The sequence below is a fragment of the Manis pentadactyla genome, chromosome 5, assembly GCF_030020395.1.
Source record: "Manis pentadactyla isolate mManPen7 chromosome 5, mManPen7.hap1, whole genome shotgun sequence".
Taxonomy (NCBI): Eukaryota; Metazoa; Chordata; class Mammalia; order Pholidota; family Manidae; genus Manis; species Manis pentadactyla.
Window position 1 is genome coordinate 57,800,017 of NC_080023.1, and position 15,681 is coordinate 57,815,697.

Below are 15,681 nucleotides of genomic sequence, written 5' to 3' on the forward strand. Positions count from 1 at the left end.
TTTGAGTAAACCAAGGAGGCATGTTTTAATCTCTAGGATAATCACTAAAATAATAATAAGAGAATGTATTGCTAACAAGGAGAAAGGAAGAACTTCCCTAATTAATCCTAAAAAGGTAACAAAAGATGAAAGAAAATAGAAATACAACAAATGGGGCACAGAAAACAAAAGTAAAATAACAAATTTAAAAGCAAAGATATCAGTACTTAAAGTTTAATGCAAACTAGATTATCTAATTAAAAGATAAAGATCGTCAGACCTAATTTTTTTTAATTATATACTGTCTCCAAGAGATTCTCCTTAAAGATAAAGACACTGAATGAATGGGGAATAAAAAGGAATGGAAAAAATTACGCCATGCAGAACACTATCCAAAAGGAAGCTGATGTAACTATACTAACAGCAGACAAGATAGATTTAAAGACAAGAGGATTACCAGAGAGAAGAAGGCAAATTTCCTAATACAAAGGGATCAATTCAGCAATGTTAACAATGTAAAATTTGTTTTAAAACATAGCCTCTAAGTATATGATGCAAGAACTGAGAAAACTAGAGGAAGGAAAGGGCCATTGTAACAGGGAAGGAAACATAAATCACTGACTTTAATTCTGCTAAATAGATTTCTGTGGAAAACATTTTTATTTGTTAACTGATTTTACTCATTAACAGCAGTGAGACTCCATCTGCAACCTGAGTTTCCTGTGACAAAAGACAACTGCTACTTTGGGTATTGTTTTAGAAAACATCTAGACAAGGTCTTTTAAAGTCAGGTTTTAATTAGAATTTCACTTCAGTAAAAGTGTTTGTTTTCCAAAGAACTGTGCTTCTGCCTGCTTCAGACACTCCAATCCTTTGTTAGCTAAACCCAGGCAGAAATTGTTTCAGTTTTGGCAATACTCATCCTAAATCCTTCAGAGCCAATGTTCCATTACAACTAGAAATCATAACTTGTATTCTGACACACAACTGAAAATATACCTTGGCGTCAAAAAAATTTACAGCACCAAGGATATAGAAAAGTTATCTTTCTCCCAAAATGAGAGTGTTACTAGAGAAGGCAATGATTCACGAAGTATTCAGCAATGACTTAGATTTGCTGAGCCATGTAAATGTACAGCAATGGAATAGTGTCAAAACAATTAGCAAACTAATAAATTGTGCATGAGTTGTCATTGTCAACTACATGAGACCTTTAGCAAAGATATGACAAGGCAAAGAAAATTTGATTTGAGTAGTTTCAGATCAATTTCAGCTTAATGCCCCGTCACTACCAAAAGCCTTTAAATCACTTTAAAAAGTAAATAGACATGAACCCTGAATTACTGGAGACTTATCATACCAGGATATTTTTTAAATGAGGTAAGTTAGAAATTCCTATTGAAAGACTAACATTCACTAATCAGATTGGTCAGACTTTTATAATTCCAATTTCATTTAGTCTTCAGAACAATTCTATGAATGAAAATTAGTACTATCTTATTTTGAAGATGATGATGTTGAGACACATGGATTGAGTAGCTGGCCATGCAACACACAGCTCAACAAAAGAAGGGAGTTGGGATTTCAATTCAGGCTACCTAACTTCATCGCACACACACCACTTAACTACCCTGTAACAAAAGGCTTTCACATTTTTCTGACTACAACTCAAAGATATGTGATACACATAATAACTCACTATATACCCACATGTATAACCATAAAACATTTCTTGAAAAAAAAATTTACATGTAATGTAATCTGACATTTTGTTTTCTATTCTGCTCTATCAGTTCTTTAAATTTACTAGTCTCTAAACTGGTGTCACAGATTACTAATGGATTGCATCCATATTTCAATAAGTGCTGTCATTTTTTAAAGTATGTTAATTAGTCGAGTACCTGGAGATCAGTTGGATTTGGGCAACAAAAGAGTACAGCGGAAAATTATTCAAACTCTAAAATGTGTCAAATTTAAGGTCAATTTCTACCTTAAATATTTGTGCAAACTTGAGCAAGTTACTGCCTTCCCTATGATTCAATTTCCAACCAGTAATCTGGCATTAACATAAATTGCAAGGGGTTATTGTGAGGATTAAATGACCTAATCCACATGAAGTTATTAGCACAGTCTAGGATATGGTAAGGATTCAACAAATTATAGCTATTAAAGAATAAAGCATAACATCTAGCATATGTAATTTTTTCTCAAGTGAATAAATGTATCATATTTATTATTAGTTAAATCCAAGGTAAATCTTTCAGGACCTAGATTCATCTTAACAACAAAAAATTGTCTGATTTACTGTACTCATTGACCATAAATTAAGAATTTTCTCAAACCCACCATCTTTGCTAGGCTAGTGTATATTGTACCCATTTATATCATTCAGATAATGGTAATAAGACCACATGCTTACAAAACCTGATATATCTTCAAGTATTTTCTTGCCCTTTAGGTAGTCCAGCTATTCCTACAGAAAAATATATTAAACACTTTCTGCATGTTTGATATTTTAAGCAGCTGATCCCTGTTTACAGTACCTTTAAATCAAACTACCAGTCTAGGAAATAAATATGAAATTAAGGTTAAGAAACTTGAAGACCACTTCCTAATTCTCCCTCACCTAGCATGAGATCTTTCCTCTTTCTTCCAAAATTGAGACCAGGTATATATTTCAACTGCTTCCTTTTCCCATTCTTCAGAAACCTTCTTCCCAAATAAGCCTACCCTTACTACATATATGTCATTTCTGACCCATGTGTCCAGTGGAAACAAAAGAACCCACACTACTTGTGGTAGTAGCTCTCAAACAGTTTCACTTCAAAGTCATTGCAGGGGAGTTCTTAGAATACTTTTGCCCGACTTCGTGCCCCACAGATTCTGAAAAATTGATCTGGGATAAGGTCTGAGAATTGGAAATTTTTTAAAAGCTCCCCAGGTTGTTTTAATGTGCAGTCAAGTTGAAATCCACTGTGTTAGAGCATTTTGCATGCTTCCCCAAGGCCTCTGCTAGATGGTGATTGGATCGTAGCTCTAGGGATGAAGTTGCCAAACCGGTGATTGCAACTGTCACTTCTTTGTTTGGTAAAAAAAAAAAACAACACAGGTTACCTTCCTTCAGCGTTTCTCTTAACTCCAATAGAAATCCAGACAGAGGTATTTAAGAAGGGAGATTTTTCTGTTGAAATTCTTTCTTCTTGAGCTTTCAAATTGTGGCTAAACTGATTATCTGGCAAAAGTAAGATTAAGCAACAGTTTGGTTGTTCCAAAGAAGAATCTCCTGCTCAGGTAGGTACTTAGGAATATAGATGTAAGGATTTTGACTTTAAAATTCTAAGTTTTGTTCATATTCTCAAACACAGGATTCTCACGGTGTAAAATAGATACATGATATATTTATTTATTTATTTATTTATGAATTGTCATTTGCAACAACATGGATGAGCCTGCAGGGTTTATGCTAAGTGAAAAAAGCTAGAAAGAGAAAGACAAATACTACACAGTATCACATATCTGGAATCTAAAAAAATAATTTAAAGGGTCAAATTCATGGAAACAGAGAGTAGAAAAGTGGTTACTAGGAGCTAAGGAGTTGGGAAAATACGGAGAGGTTGAAAAAGAGTATACATTTTCAGTTATTAGATGAATAAGGACTGAGGACCTAATGTATAACACAGTGACTATAGTTGATAACACAGTATCATATAATTGTAATTTGCCAAGAAAATAGAACTGAAATGTTCTCACCAGAGGAAAAGTGGAGGGGTAAATATGCACAGTGATGGTCCTGTTAACTCAGTAAGGAGACCCCTTTCACGTATATACATATATCAAATCCTGTTGTACACTTTAAATATCTTACAACTTTGCAAATTAAACCTCAAGAAAGCTGAAAAAAAATGGAAATAGTCATGCTACCTAAAACACTCAGATGTATTTTTTTTTAATGTATTGTAAGTGCTTAAGCTCACCAAGTCTTTCAAATTTCTGAGTGTCTCAAAAACATTCATGTTGATTGGTTGCACAACCTATACCCGATTGCACATTCTTGATTCTTTCTGCTAATATGTTTTAATGGTCTCTAAAGTCAATCTTAAGTAGAAGAGTCTTAAAGACACATACAGATTCACATTTCTGTTATTTTTAAGTTGGGTTTTTATTTATTTTTAAAGTGACTTTTAAAAAGAGCATTTTAGGAAAATCAACTTAAGGGGGTGGCCTCATAAGTATACAGCTGTAGGATCCATGGACCTCTCTTCCTATGTTATTTTTAAGGCCTGTGCAGATGGCAGACACCACACCGACCCCAAGGTGATCTACCACCATGACGGTGCTTGACCTCAGCCTTCCCAGAACACACACAGCCGTGCACTTGTGATACTGCTAAAAACTACAGTCAAATTAAGGACAAAACCTCATTTTCCTATTCAGACACTGATGGACAATCACTGGCTTTTGGGAAACACTTGGGAAAAAACATGTCAAGGCAATAATACCTTAGTAAAATGACGTTAAAGCAAAGATACACACTGTCCAATTATTTTCCCTTCAGATAAACCTATCAGAGGAACCACATTTTTTTAAATAATTGCACTAAGAAGTTACTTTCTACAATAGTTTAGTCACATTGAAATTATCCAGGTCACAAATCAACACAAGTCTGTTTGTTTTGTCTAATTTTAATAAACACATCAAAAGTACCCCCAAATAAGTTATGTCTTTCTGAAGTAGTCAACACTGGTGGCAAAATGTTTTTATTTACAAAATGTGTTTGAACAATTATCTCGGAATTGCCTTCCATAAAATAAAAGTCCCACCGTTTTGTTATAAAATATCATAAATATAACAATATTACTGTGCACATATCCTGCTTCCTTCTCCACAATGCCAAGCATTTCTTTAAAAGGCTATAGTGTTATTTTTTATCATATTATAAAACATGTGCTAGAATCCTTTCTAAATTTTTATTTTAAATTAAGTAAAATGATGTTGATTAATTTGACTAACCATGGACAATCATTGGCCTGCTTTTAGGGCAACATCAAAGAATGAAAACATTAACTTTCATCTTCAGCCTGTTGGCTCTTTTTGCACGTTTTGTGGTAAGTTCCCCCAGTCCTAAATATTCTTGATGCATGTCTTATTAATTATAACTTCAACAGAGTTTTGTTACCAATGATGTCATTCTACTTTATAGAACAATATAGTGTCAAGATGTCAATCATTATAGACTTGTTCCTATTTTACTTTTTCTTTCTCTTTTCCATATGACTAACCATCTGGTCAGTAGTTGTGGGCATGAAGGGACAGAGGGCAGGTAGAATCTGGGAGAGTTGTCTCTTATCTAGGAATATCTCATCCTTTTTTTTCTTTCCCAAAGAACTACAATCAAGCTGTCAGAAAAATGTAATTTAAGCTTACCAAATGTTTTAAGCTTACAGGAAATGGGAAATCATAAAGTTGGAGCTGCAAGATAAATTTTCTAAAAGGACAACATAAGGCATCAATGCACAATCATTAATTGTACAATAGTTTTTATTGAAAATATTTGTAAAGACTTTAAAATTAGAAAGCCTTTCTGATGTCTGAAAACACATTTGTTACAGCTAAAATGTCCTGTAAATTGGCTGAAGAGTAAAGTTTGCCTTACTCTTTATTTTTTCACTTAAGAAAACATAGATTTTAGATTTTTCACTTAAGAAAAAATAAAAACAGAAAAAGGGAGGTCATTCACTCAAGAAACACTTATGTTAATTCGACCTTTTGGAATGAATTTGGCTATGTTCTATAGAAGATCAAAAAATACATAAGACAATATAGCAAGTAATAACCTCCATAGCCATAAACATCAATAGAATAAAATGAACCTCAGAGAAACAACAGTTATCCTATATGGTAGTGTTGGAGTAGGGATTGAAGGAGAGGGAGTGGGCTCAGAGTACATTCTTGGGGAAGCCAGATTTTAACTTGCCTTGATCTGTGCCCATATAATTTGCCTTTCCTCCTATTACACATCTTCATTTCTTCTTTTCTCTCTTAAACCTACTCCAAGCAGACTTTGCCCACATCACTTGAATTAAACTGCTCTGGTCAAATAGTACTCCTAAAGGAACTAAAGGAAATGCCCAGTAGTCAGTTTTCAGTCCTTGCCAATTGACATGATCTATACCCTACTTAAAATGAGTTACTATTTTTCTTCAACCCCATTTTCTTCTCCTGATTTTTCTCCTACTTCACTGGCAACTCCTTGTTGTTTTCTAGACACGTTTTTTCTTCCGGACCCCTAACATCACAGGACAGTTTCCTCATACCCTTTCTATTCTGCTCTATAACCACAAACCCAGCTGTTTCAGCCAAAAAACTTCTAGTCCTTCTTGACTCTATCACTTACCAGACCCACTGCTTTAACAAATTTTGCCAGCTCTCCCTCAAATCATAACCTGACCATTTCTCGCCATCGGCAACAATAACCAATCTCCCTGTCTTCATTCTGGCCCCTGGCAGTCTGTTCTCCACACAACTAGAAAGATCTTTCTATAAAGTAAATATGACCATGTCACTCCCCTTTTCAAAACTTTCCAATGGTTTTCTGTGATAGAATAAAGTACAAAGTTCATATCCCTACCTACAAGACCCTCATGGTCTTCTCCCCAACTTTCAACCATCTGGCTTCGTCTCCTACCCCTCTCTGCCCAACTCCCCAAGTTTTGCCTCAGTGGATGCCTCTGTCCCTTGAACTTGCCAATCACACTCTTGGAGTTGTTGTTTCTTCTCCTTGTAATTCTCTCCTCTGCAGTATCCACATGATTTCTTTTAAACTTCAGTTACTCTTCTAAAACATTTTCACCTCAGAAAGGCTTTGTCTTGACCACTTTGTCCCTAATTAATTTTTTTTCATGGCATTTATCACTGCTTGATCTTAATTTTTTGTCCCTAATTAATTTTTTTTCATGGCATTTATCACTGCTTGATCTTATACATCAATTTCTGTACATTCTATACATCAGTTACATTGTTTCCTATCTTTTTTCCTTCATTAGAATAAAATCTCCATGAAGGTAAGGACCTGTCTAGTTAATAGATATATGTGCAATGTTCATAGTTGCCATTCAACAAATGTTTCTGGGAAGGAGAGGAGAAAGGTGGAGGAGACAGAGCCTACGTTTCTCAAATTCCTGCACTTAGGTCATAACCACTGTGAAATACTCTCTCCTCATAACGTGTGGCTTTCAGCTACTGATCTTTTGGGACCAAAGAAAATGTTTATAAAACAGTTTTGGGTTGTTATTACCAAATCCTAGAATTGCGTGTGTTGACTCACCACTTCATCATTATAACCAATATAGAATAGAGCAACTGAAAATTGAAAACTGAATTACTGTTCATACATCAAAAAATAAATAAGTAATTCAAGTAACATTTTGTAAAAAAGTCACATAAGATCATCAAACAATGTATCAGCAGGAAAAAAGTGAGAAATCACTTGGTTTGCATTATTACATTAAAAAAACACTTCAATTTTATCTTCATCAAGCACATTTTGCTCAAGGATTTATAATTAACTTACTAAACATATCACAAGCTTTCTAATTATTCATATCTAATTTAAAACATATCTGTAAAATTTTTGTGGAGATTTCTGAAAAGAATAAATGTTTGAGATAAAGACTCTTCATTGGATATAACTTCTAATTGGTCCAATTAAGTATTCTTAGGTATATTCTTAGGTACATCCAAATAATTATTTGTGTGAACAACGCAAACCAGGTAAAATACTTTCCTGCACTGAAGATTTGTTTTTTCCAGCCAATTAAAAATAAAACTCCTTAACATACTTCAGAAAAGCTTGAATTTTACCCATCAACTTGTTGCTGAAATATTCAGACTAGTACTCTTCTCGGTACACTAGATCCAAGCAAGAGGATAATGCCAAATACATTTCAAGATATAATTTGTACTTAAGAACTGAAATTACATGGGCATGAAAGGAGAAAGTGGAACGCAAATACCACAATAAAGGACTGCTACAAATAAGGCATCTTAATGAATAGAACTTTGATCTTCCATCTTCTCTCAGGAACTTGAATACCAATATGTTGCCCAAAAGTTTATTTATCTGACCTAGAAACTGGTTTTGACATTGTAATTCCTCAGATTTGAGCACTACTGATATTATTTTAAAGATTCTAAGTATCAGGCTTAGCTTTGACTAATTAATACCTGGACAGAAATTAAAACATCGCAGTTGGAAAAGAGGAATTTCTATCACTAAACAATTTAACATTCCTAATTCTTTAGAATTATTTCTTCAACTAGTTAACTTTTAGTAAATGCATTCACTCATTCACTACATAATTTTTAACTCCTACTGCATATCAAGAACTATTCTACCTGCTGGGACTGTAACATTAAGCGATATCAGGCAAAAATATCTGCCCTCAGGGGACTGTCGCTCCATTCAATCATTCTTAATGACTTAGACCATCAGATGATGAAACCACAGAGAAGTACAATTAAATTTGAATATGGGAAGGCTGTATAACAATAATATTAAAAGCTACCACTTACGGAGTACTTAATCTATGTCGGGAAGTATATTACAAAAGTGTAGTATTTAAACTCCCTAACAATCCATTCTGATTGTTATTATTATCCTCTTTTAATGAATAAGGAAAATGTAACTCAAAAGAGCCAGTTTTTCATATTTCCAATAAGCCTTTCTTTTTAAAGGTGATTAGCCCTAGGTGTAGACCCAAGAAGACATTTCATCATTTTTCTAGGGTTATAAAGTTTACCATCTTTTGTCAGTGGAGAGGGCAAGCTAGTTGGTAAGAGGCTGCATAAGAGAATAGGAAAAGGTAGAAATGATTAAGATGGCACTCAACAGTTTGCTGCAAAGTGTATAATGTTTCACATGATCTCTTCCCACCTCTGCTTAGGGTCCACAGACCAACTCAGTGAGGCTCACTGTGACTGTGAGCAAGATTTCCATTCCGCTGTACCTGTGTCATCATTACTCCTTCCATTCACTAGCTGCTCAGCTTCCTCTTGTTTATCCTCAAGTTTTTGTCCTCAGTCATTTCTTCTTCCCTCACTATCTTTTCATTTATAGATATGATCCAATAAATTTGGTACTTTCCAAATCTGTACTCAGTACTCTCCAGCTGTGAGACTTCAACCTCAAAATTATTTAAACCTAATTATTCATTAACTAATCAAATAAAACCTAATTAACTCATCAATTTTTAATTAAAACCTAATTAACTCTTCAATCTCAAAATGATTAAAAACTAATTAACTCCTTTTCCTCTTGACAACTTTATCTACATTAAATTACAGTGATCATGACTCAAGCATCTCCTAGTTCAAGTTACAAGGAAAGAGAGAATTTTATAAACCTGGTTTATTTATCTTCATTTGGTCATACGTCAAAGGATCCTGGACAGAAAGTGGTTTGGAAGCTCTTGGGTCAATAATCCACAAGTAATTTGAATAAATGTAGATAAAGAAAAACAGGTCATGTGACAAAAACATAGCTATTGCTCCTTCTGAAATGACCTAGATTTTTCGAGTCATCGCTGAGATTTTTAAAAGAGATGCAGATGTCTTACTACACTGATGAACAGTGACTGTAATGGGGTATGTGGGGGGGGGAGTCTAGTAACCATAATGTTGTTCAAGTAATTGTACACTAATGATACCAAAAGAAAAAAAAGAGAGATGCAGTTGTATATTAGGGATAGGAACAGGATAAATAGCAAATAGGAAATTAGAAGGTAGAAACAGAAAATCTAGCCTAACCTTCCCCAAATCTGACTAGGAATGGAAAAGGATGAGCTAGTGATGATACCTACAGAGGCCCAGCAGGTTGAGAATGGGATTCTTTAACATCTGAGCTGCAAGTCAGTACTGTAGACTGAGAGACTAGAAGCAGGGATTAAAAAGAGGTTGAAATGAAAAGTGAAAGGCAATAAATAAGAGAGGAAATGCCCTGGGAAAGGGGAATGTTCACTAGCCTGCAACGAGCAATAGAGAAAGTATTTTGTACAGAGTGGATCCAAAAGTTTGACATTTCCTCAGACAATACGGCAGAAAGACACAGAGGTGAGGAGCTGAAGGCACCAGTAGAGTGATCACAGTAATGCGCCATCCTGAAACTTTTGGTCCAGACAAAATGGCCTAAAATAGGGTTTAAATTTTCCTGACCCTGTTCCTTTGCTTACAACATTCTTTAAATTTGAAGTCCTCCCTCCCATTTCTATTCTATTATTTAAGCCTCATTTCAAATGCTAAATTCTCTATAAGGCAACCCTTAATCCTCTTTTTTGCCAAAATCTTTCCCTCCAAACTGCTATTGCATCTAGAATTTTTTGCACTATTTATTAATACCAGAACTTCTACCAGATTGATAAGCCACCATGCCTTATAATCACAGAGAACAAAATAGCTCAAATATAGAGTCCTTACCATACTTTACTATGCCTAAGTACTTCATACAGATTATATATTATCCTAGCAACCACTACATAAAGTAGGAACTATTTCTAGAACTATTTTAGAAATGGGGAAACAGACAGAGAGGGTATAAGCACCTCAGTGGAGCATACCACAGCAGAAGGATTGGCTCTAACAATCCATCGCTCTTGTTTCCCCCTGACTAACACATGGTACTACTTCCCACAGATTTTTTTATTGTATAGCCTTGTAGTATAGCTTAGGGGGTTATAATTCCTACTAGATTTCAGACTCATGTAAGGAAGAGTACATGTCTTAAATCTGTTTCCCTGAGCCCCTTAAAAGGTGTGCTGTATATAATAGTTTCTCAGTAGTTACATAATAGTTCGGAACCTGGAAAACCACTGACTTCTTAGAATGGGAAATAGGAAAGAATTTTCCCAAGTAGTTCCACTGGAACATTTGCATCCATGTGAAATCACCTCCAAAGGCAGTCTCTGTTATTAGGCAATCAAGATGATTTGAACTCCTCTAAACCTGCAGGTTAGAGAGTGAAGTTGTCTCCTTTTTTGTTTGCATTTAATACTAGCCTGGTTTTCATTGAGAGCTCAGACTTCTAGAAGGAAAGGGACATTCTCTATTCCTTCTTTTTTCTAACTTATTTTCTCATTGAAATATATGACTGTATGAATAAAAAGTACATGCACTAATGTTTGAACTTCAAATAATTAAATTTAGAAACCTTAGTTTTGTTTTTGTTTGGTTTTTATCGCTACAGCACAGTGATGGTCAAAGAGCTCCCAGGCGACTACATCTACTCGGCCAGCTATCCCCACGTCTTCTGCCTTATGAACCAGGACAAGTTCTACCACGCCTTTCCCCTCCCTATGGCCCAGGACTTATTCCACCACCTCCTCCTTGGGGTCCACCAAGGCGCACACGACCCTCTCATCCTCGGGGTCCACAAAGGCGCCATCCTTCTCCTTTCCCCTTTGACCCAGTGCACCTCCCATCCCAACACCTTCCACTGGGACCTATTAGGAAACCTCCACCCTCTTCAGGTTACCCAATTCTACCTTTAAAACCAAGACCTTTCCCTCCAGGGCCTATTATGTTGCCAATACCCCTACTTCCCTTTATTTCTAAATATCCTTTTTATCCATTCCTCACTAAACCTAATCCCACAATTAAAACAACCACCAAAGCTACAACCAAAACCACTACAGAAGCCACCACCACCAAAAGAGAAACCACCACTTCCACAAAACCCACCCCCACAACACCAACCATTACCATTTCCACAGAGCCTACCACCACAATACCAACCATCACCACTTCCACAGAGCCCACCACTTCTGAAGAACTTATCACCAAAACACCAACCATTACCACTTCCACAGAGCCCACCACTCCTGAAGAACCCACCACCACAACACCAACCACCACTGTTACCACAGAATCTACCACCACACCACCAATTATTACCACTTCCACAGAGCCCACCACCACTTCTGAAGAACCCACCACCACAACACCAACCACCACCATTTCCACAGCACCTACCACCATAACACCAACCATTACCACTTCTGAAGAACCCACCACAACACCAATCACCACAGTTCCCACAGAACCTACCACCACAACACCAACTGTTACCACTTCCACAGAGCGCACCACCACTTCTGAAGAACCCACCACAACACCAACAACCAGCACTTCCACAAAACCCACCACAACACCAACCATTACCATTTCCACAGAACCCATCACCACAACACCAACAACCACCATTCCCACAGAACCCACCACCACCACACCAGCCATTACCACTTCCACAGAGCCCACCACCACTTCTGAAGAACCCACCACCCCAACCACTGACACTTGCACTGAACTCACAACCACCACAACAACTATCACTTCCACAGAGCCCACCATCACTATGACAGGAGCTACTGCCTCAACAGCACCGACCTCTTCAGCCACAGAGCCCACATCCACAACATCAGCAGAAACCACCACCACAGCACCTACCACAGGTGCTACTCAAATTATAACCAACCCTCCCTTCACCGTATTGCCCAGTACCACTATCCAAGTTACAACTTTCAATCCAACTATGTTGAGCAGTGCAGTTTTGAAGAGTCTTTGGGAGAAATTCCTTTCTATTTTTGGTTGAAGATGTGAGAAATTATATCCAAACTTCTCTGACCTCTTAGAAATGAATTTCAATTATTCCAGTGGAACCAATCTTGATCTAACAATCACACAAAACAAATAAAATAAAGCATTTGAGCAATAATATGTACCTATTGCTATCACAATGACTACCACTCTATCCTATTACCTACCAACATCTGTTAATTCAGTTTCCCAGAAGGAAACAGAAACCCTTTATGAAAAAAAAAAAGGTCTTTAATAAAGGATTATTTAAAGGGTGGGGGCAGGATTAAATGAACCAACAAGGGATGTTGAGGCATTCAGGATCTAATCACAGTGAAGCTGGTAGTGTGCTTAGGTTTGATGGGGTAAAGGGATCAAATGATACCAGCGCCTGAAGGAGATTTGGGATAGTGGAGAAAAGGCCACCCAATGGGCCCCATTGCTGTTAAGTAAGGTTACTACTGCCAGGCTATGTAACCCACAGCAGGAAGAGAGCAGGACAGAACTCCTACCATTCTCCTCCTATTGTTTTCATGAGTGGAATATGACCAAAATCTCATGGGCAGAGAGTCCATGTGATAGAGTTTGTATGGTCATCCTCCTAGGGTAGAGAGTTAAGCAAAAAGGGGTGAAATGTAATGAGAAGAACTATCAGCACATAGTGGCCTGGCTCCAAATCTTGAGGCCAAATAAGTAGGCAAGAAAAAATATGAGAGTTTCTGACTCCCGCATTGGAAGGGAAACAGCTGGCAGCAGAATAAATTATAAAAATCATATGCAATTTTTATTGCCTTTTCCCTAAAAAAGAATATCTATAGGGATAACTAGGTAATAAAATAAAAGTAAATAATATCAATTAAAAGAAAAATATATACAATAGTAAATTTAAATAGAAATTATACATGCATAAATATATCAATATAAATACAAAATAAATATACTTTGGAATCTTTAAATGTGAAATTATATCTTAATAAATTGATAATTGTTCCTCCCCTCAAAATATTTCTCAAATTACTCTATCATTTTTTATAATAATGGCCTCATTGACTGGTTTATTTTTGGAGTGAAAAGTCCATTCTATCCATTCTAGCAAATCTAAATATCCAAATAGACTTGAGGCAGAATTTTATTTATTTTATTAAAATAGAATTCAAGTGAAATTTGATTATAGCAGAAAATTACTTTTCAGAGGCACAACCAGCAAATATGGTGACAGACTTACTTCCTGTGCCCAATCAACCTAATAATACCAGGTATGTTGCCATTATTTCAAGATTTATATTTGTTTCTGTTGTTCTTTGATTCTTTTAAACAAAAGATTACACTCATGCTTCATGGAATGTATGAAAAGTCTAAGAGTATATGTATTTGTGTCTATGTGGACTTGGCCTTTGAAAAACAGCTCTGAACTCCTACTTTAGGGTACTACATACTAGATTTCCCCAGTCTTGTCAGTTTCATCACCATAATCAGGCTTCTAAAATCACTACACTGCATAAGCCTGACAAATAAACCCAGAACCACCCACTTCCCAGTGTGGGGCCAGAGTCTGCAGCCTCTCCTGTTCCCTCTAGCAGCAACCAGACAGATTCACACCAAGTCCAGTTTAATCCTCAATGCAATCTTCATTGGAAAATAAGTACTAACAGGAGTTTATTTGTTATATGTATGACCTGTGTGCAACCAACCATAGTCAAAACGTGTTTCCTGTCATCAAGGAGCACTTTCTCCCTTCCAGTTTTGGCAGCCATCATCTTGTCTCCCCACAAAAATGGCAACCTACCATCTCTGCAATGAGCCCTACTTCAGTTGCCAGGCCAGGCTGGCCAGTTCTTCTGCATTCCGCCATGAGCCCTTGGTAAAATGGATTTGCTGGGTCACATTGTGCTGATACTCCAGTAGAACAGAGGGGCTCAGGGGTTTTTCAAGTCTGCTATTAGCTTTATTTCACATTCAGTGTACCTATCTTCCCCTATTACAAACTTTTCTCCCAATCTGGTGTTTCATTTATCCCTGTTAGGGAAAACTTCCACCCAAGACTCAGAGCCCTCCACACAACCTATTCCCTGTCACTCATACTTCCTGAGCTACCCCTATGTTGTACAGGCTGTAAACTGTACAACTCCAGGGAAGATAATGCCCATCAGCTGCACCATACCCAGCAGGCCTGCAGAACTTCCCCTCAGACCATTGTTCCTCTATCTAATAAACCAGACACTTCCACAATGCCATTTGGCATCTTTGTTCTATTAGAAGAAAATTTCCATAGATCCTAGGATTTCCCTTGAATATTGAACTGAATCAACCAGGGAGAGGCAAGAAATGGGCAAGTATCCTTCCTTATCAAATTTGTCCCTCCAGGCGGCCAGCCTAGATTGGCAGCTGAAATAGGGATCATCACAGAGATCGCAATTCCCCCCAAAGAATACAGTCTTCTAGAATCCTGATTATCTGTGCCTTCTGAAACTGACTAGATTATAAGCCTCTAGAGAGTCTTAAATTGTTGCATACATATTGATCTCCATTTAAAAGAAAAGGACATTATTAGTTTCCAAATTTCCATTTAAGCACAGGGGAGAATAGATACCTGGTAGATAACTGCCAAATGTCCAAGCCCACAGCTCTTGAAGAAAAGGCCATGTCATAGAGTCATAGACTAAGAATGCCTTATCAATTTTGTCAGAGTTCCTAAGCACTTAATGGCATCCCCTGGTGTAGTGTGTGCATACATGTCATGCATCTTACATACAAGGCTGGGTGTGGGAGAAGGTGAGACAGCTTAGAACCTGGGACAGGGAAGCTCTGTCAAATGAAACAACTGCAACTGCATTGGTCATGTGGCCATGGCCAGACACACTGAGTGTGATCATCAGCAGTCACCATGACACAGTGGTGTAGGTAAAAAGTGAAAAATGCTTCACCTGATGCTTCACAATTATACGTAATTCACCACATCAGATGTCTACCACATCAGGACTGCACTTAGGTTTCAGCAATGAACAGGGTTGCTGTCCTCACAGAGCTCAATACTTGGCTGGGAAGACAAACATTAAATTATTGCAAATATTTTTTAAT

At 36.9% G+C, this 15,681-nt stretch overlaps 1 protein-coding gene across 2 annotated transcripts; it reads left to right on the forward strand.

Annotated features, from left to right (window-relative positions):
* The first annotated feature begins 3,170 nt into the window (after positions 1-3,170).
* LOC118908957 (salivary glue protein Sgs-3-like) lies at positions 3,171-12,742 on the forward strand. Of its 2 annotated transcripts, XM_057503231.1 has the most exons (4): positions 3,171-3,270; positions 5,017-5,084; positions 11,216-11,785; positions 12,020-12,742. In XM_057503231.1, the coding sequence occupies exons 2-4, from the start codon at positions 5,031-5,033 to the stop codon at positions 12,617-12,619; spliced, it is 1,224 nt and encodes a 407-aa protein (XP_057359214.1). In that variant the 5' UTR covers positions 3,171-3,270; positions 5,017-5,030; the 3' UTR covers positions 12,620-12,742. The 2 variants fall into 2 exon arrangements, with proteins under 2 accessions (XP_057359214.1, XP_057359213.1); XM_057503230.1 differs by having other exon boundaries at positions 11,216-12,742.
* The last annotated feature ends 2,939 nt before the right edge of the window (positions 12,743-15,681 follow it).

Excerpts from the sequence above, each read along its gene's own strand:
- LOC118908957 (XM_057503230.1), top strand. The coding sequence starts at position 5,031 with ATGAAAACATTAACTTTCATCTTCAGCCTGTTGGCTCTTTTTGCACGT. Across the intron at positions 5,085-11,215 it reads CTCTTTTTGCACGTTTTGTG|CACAGTGATGGTCAAAGAGC; the intron begins GTAAGTTCCCCC and ends TTATCGCTACAG.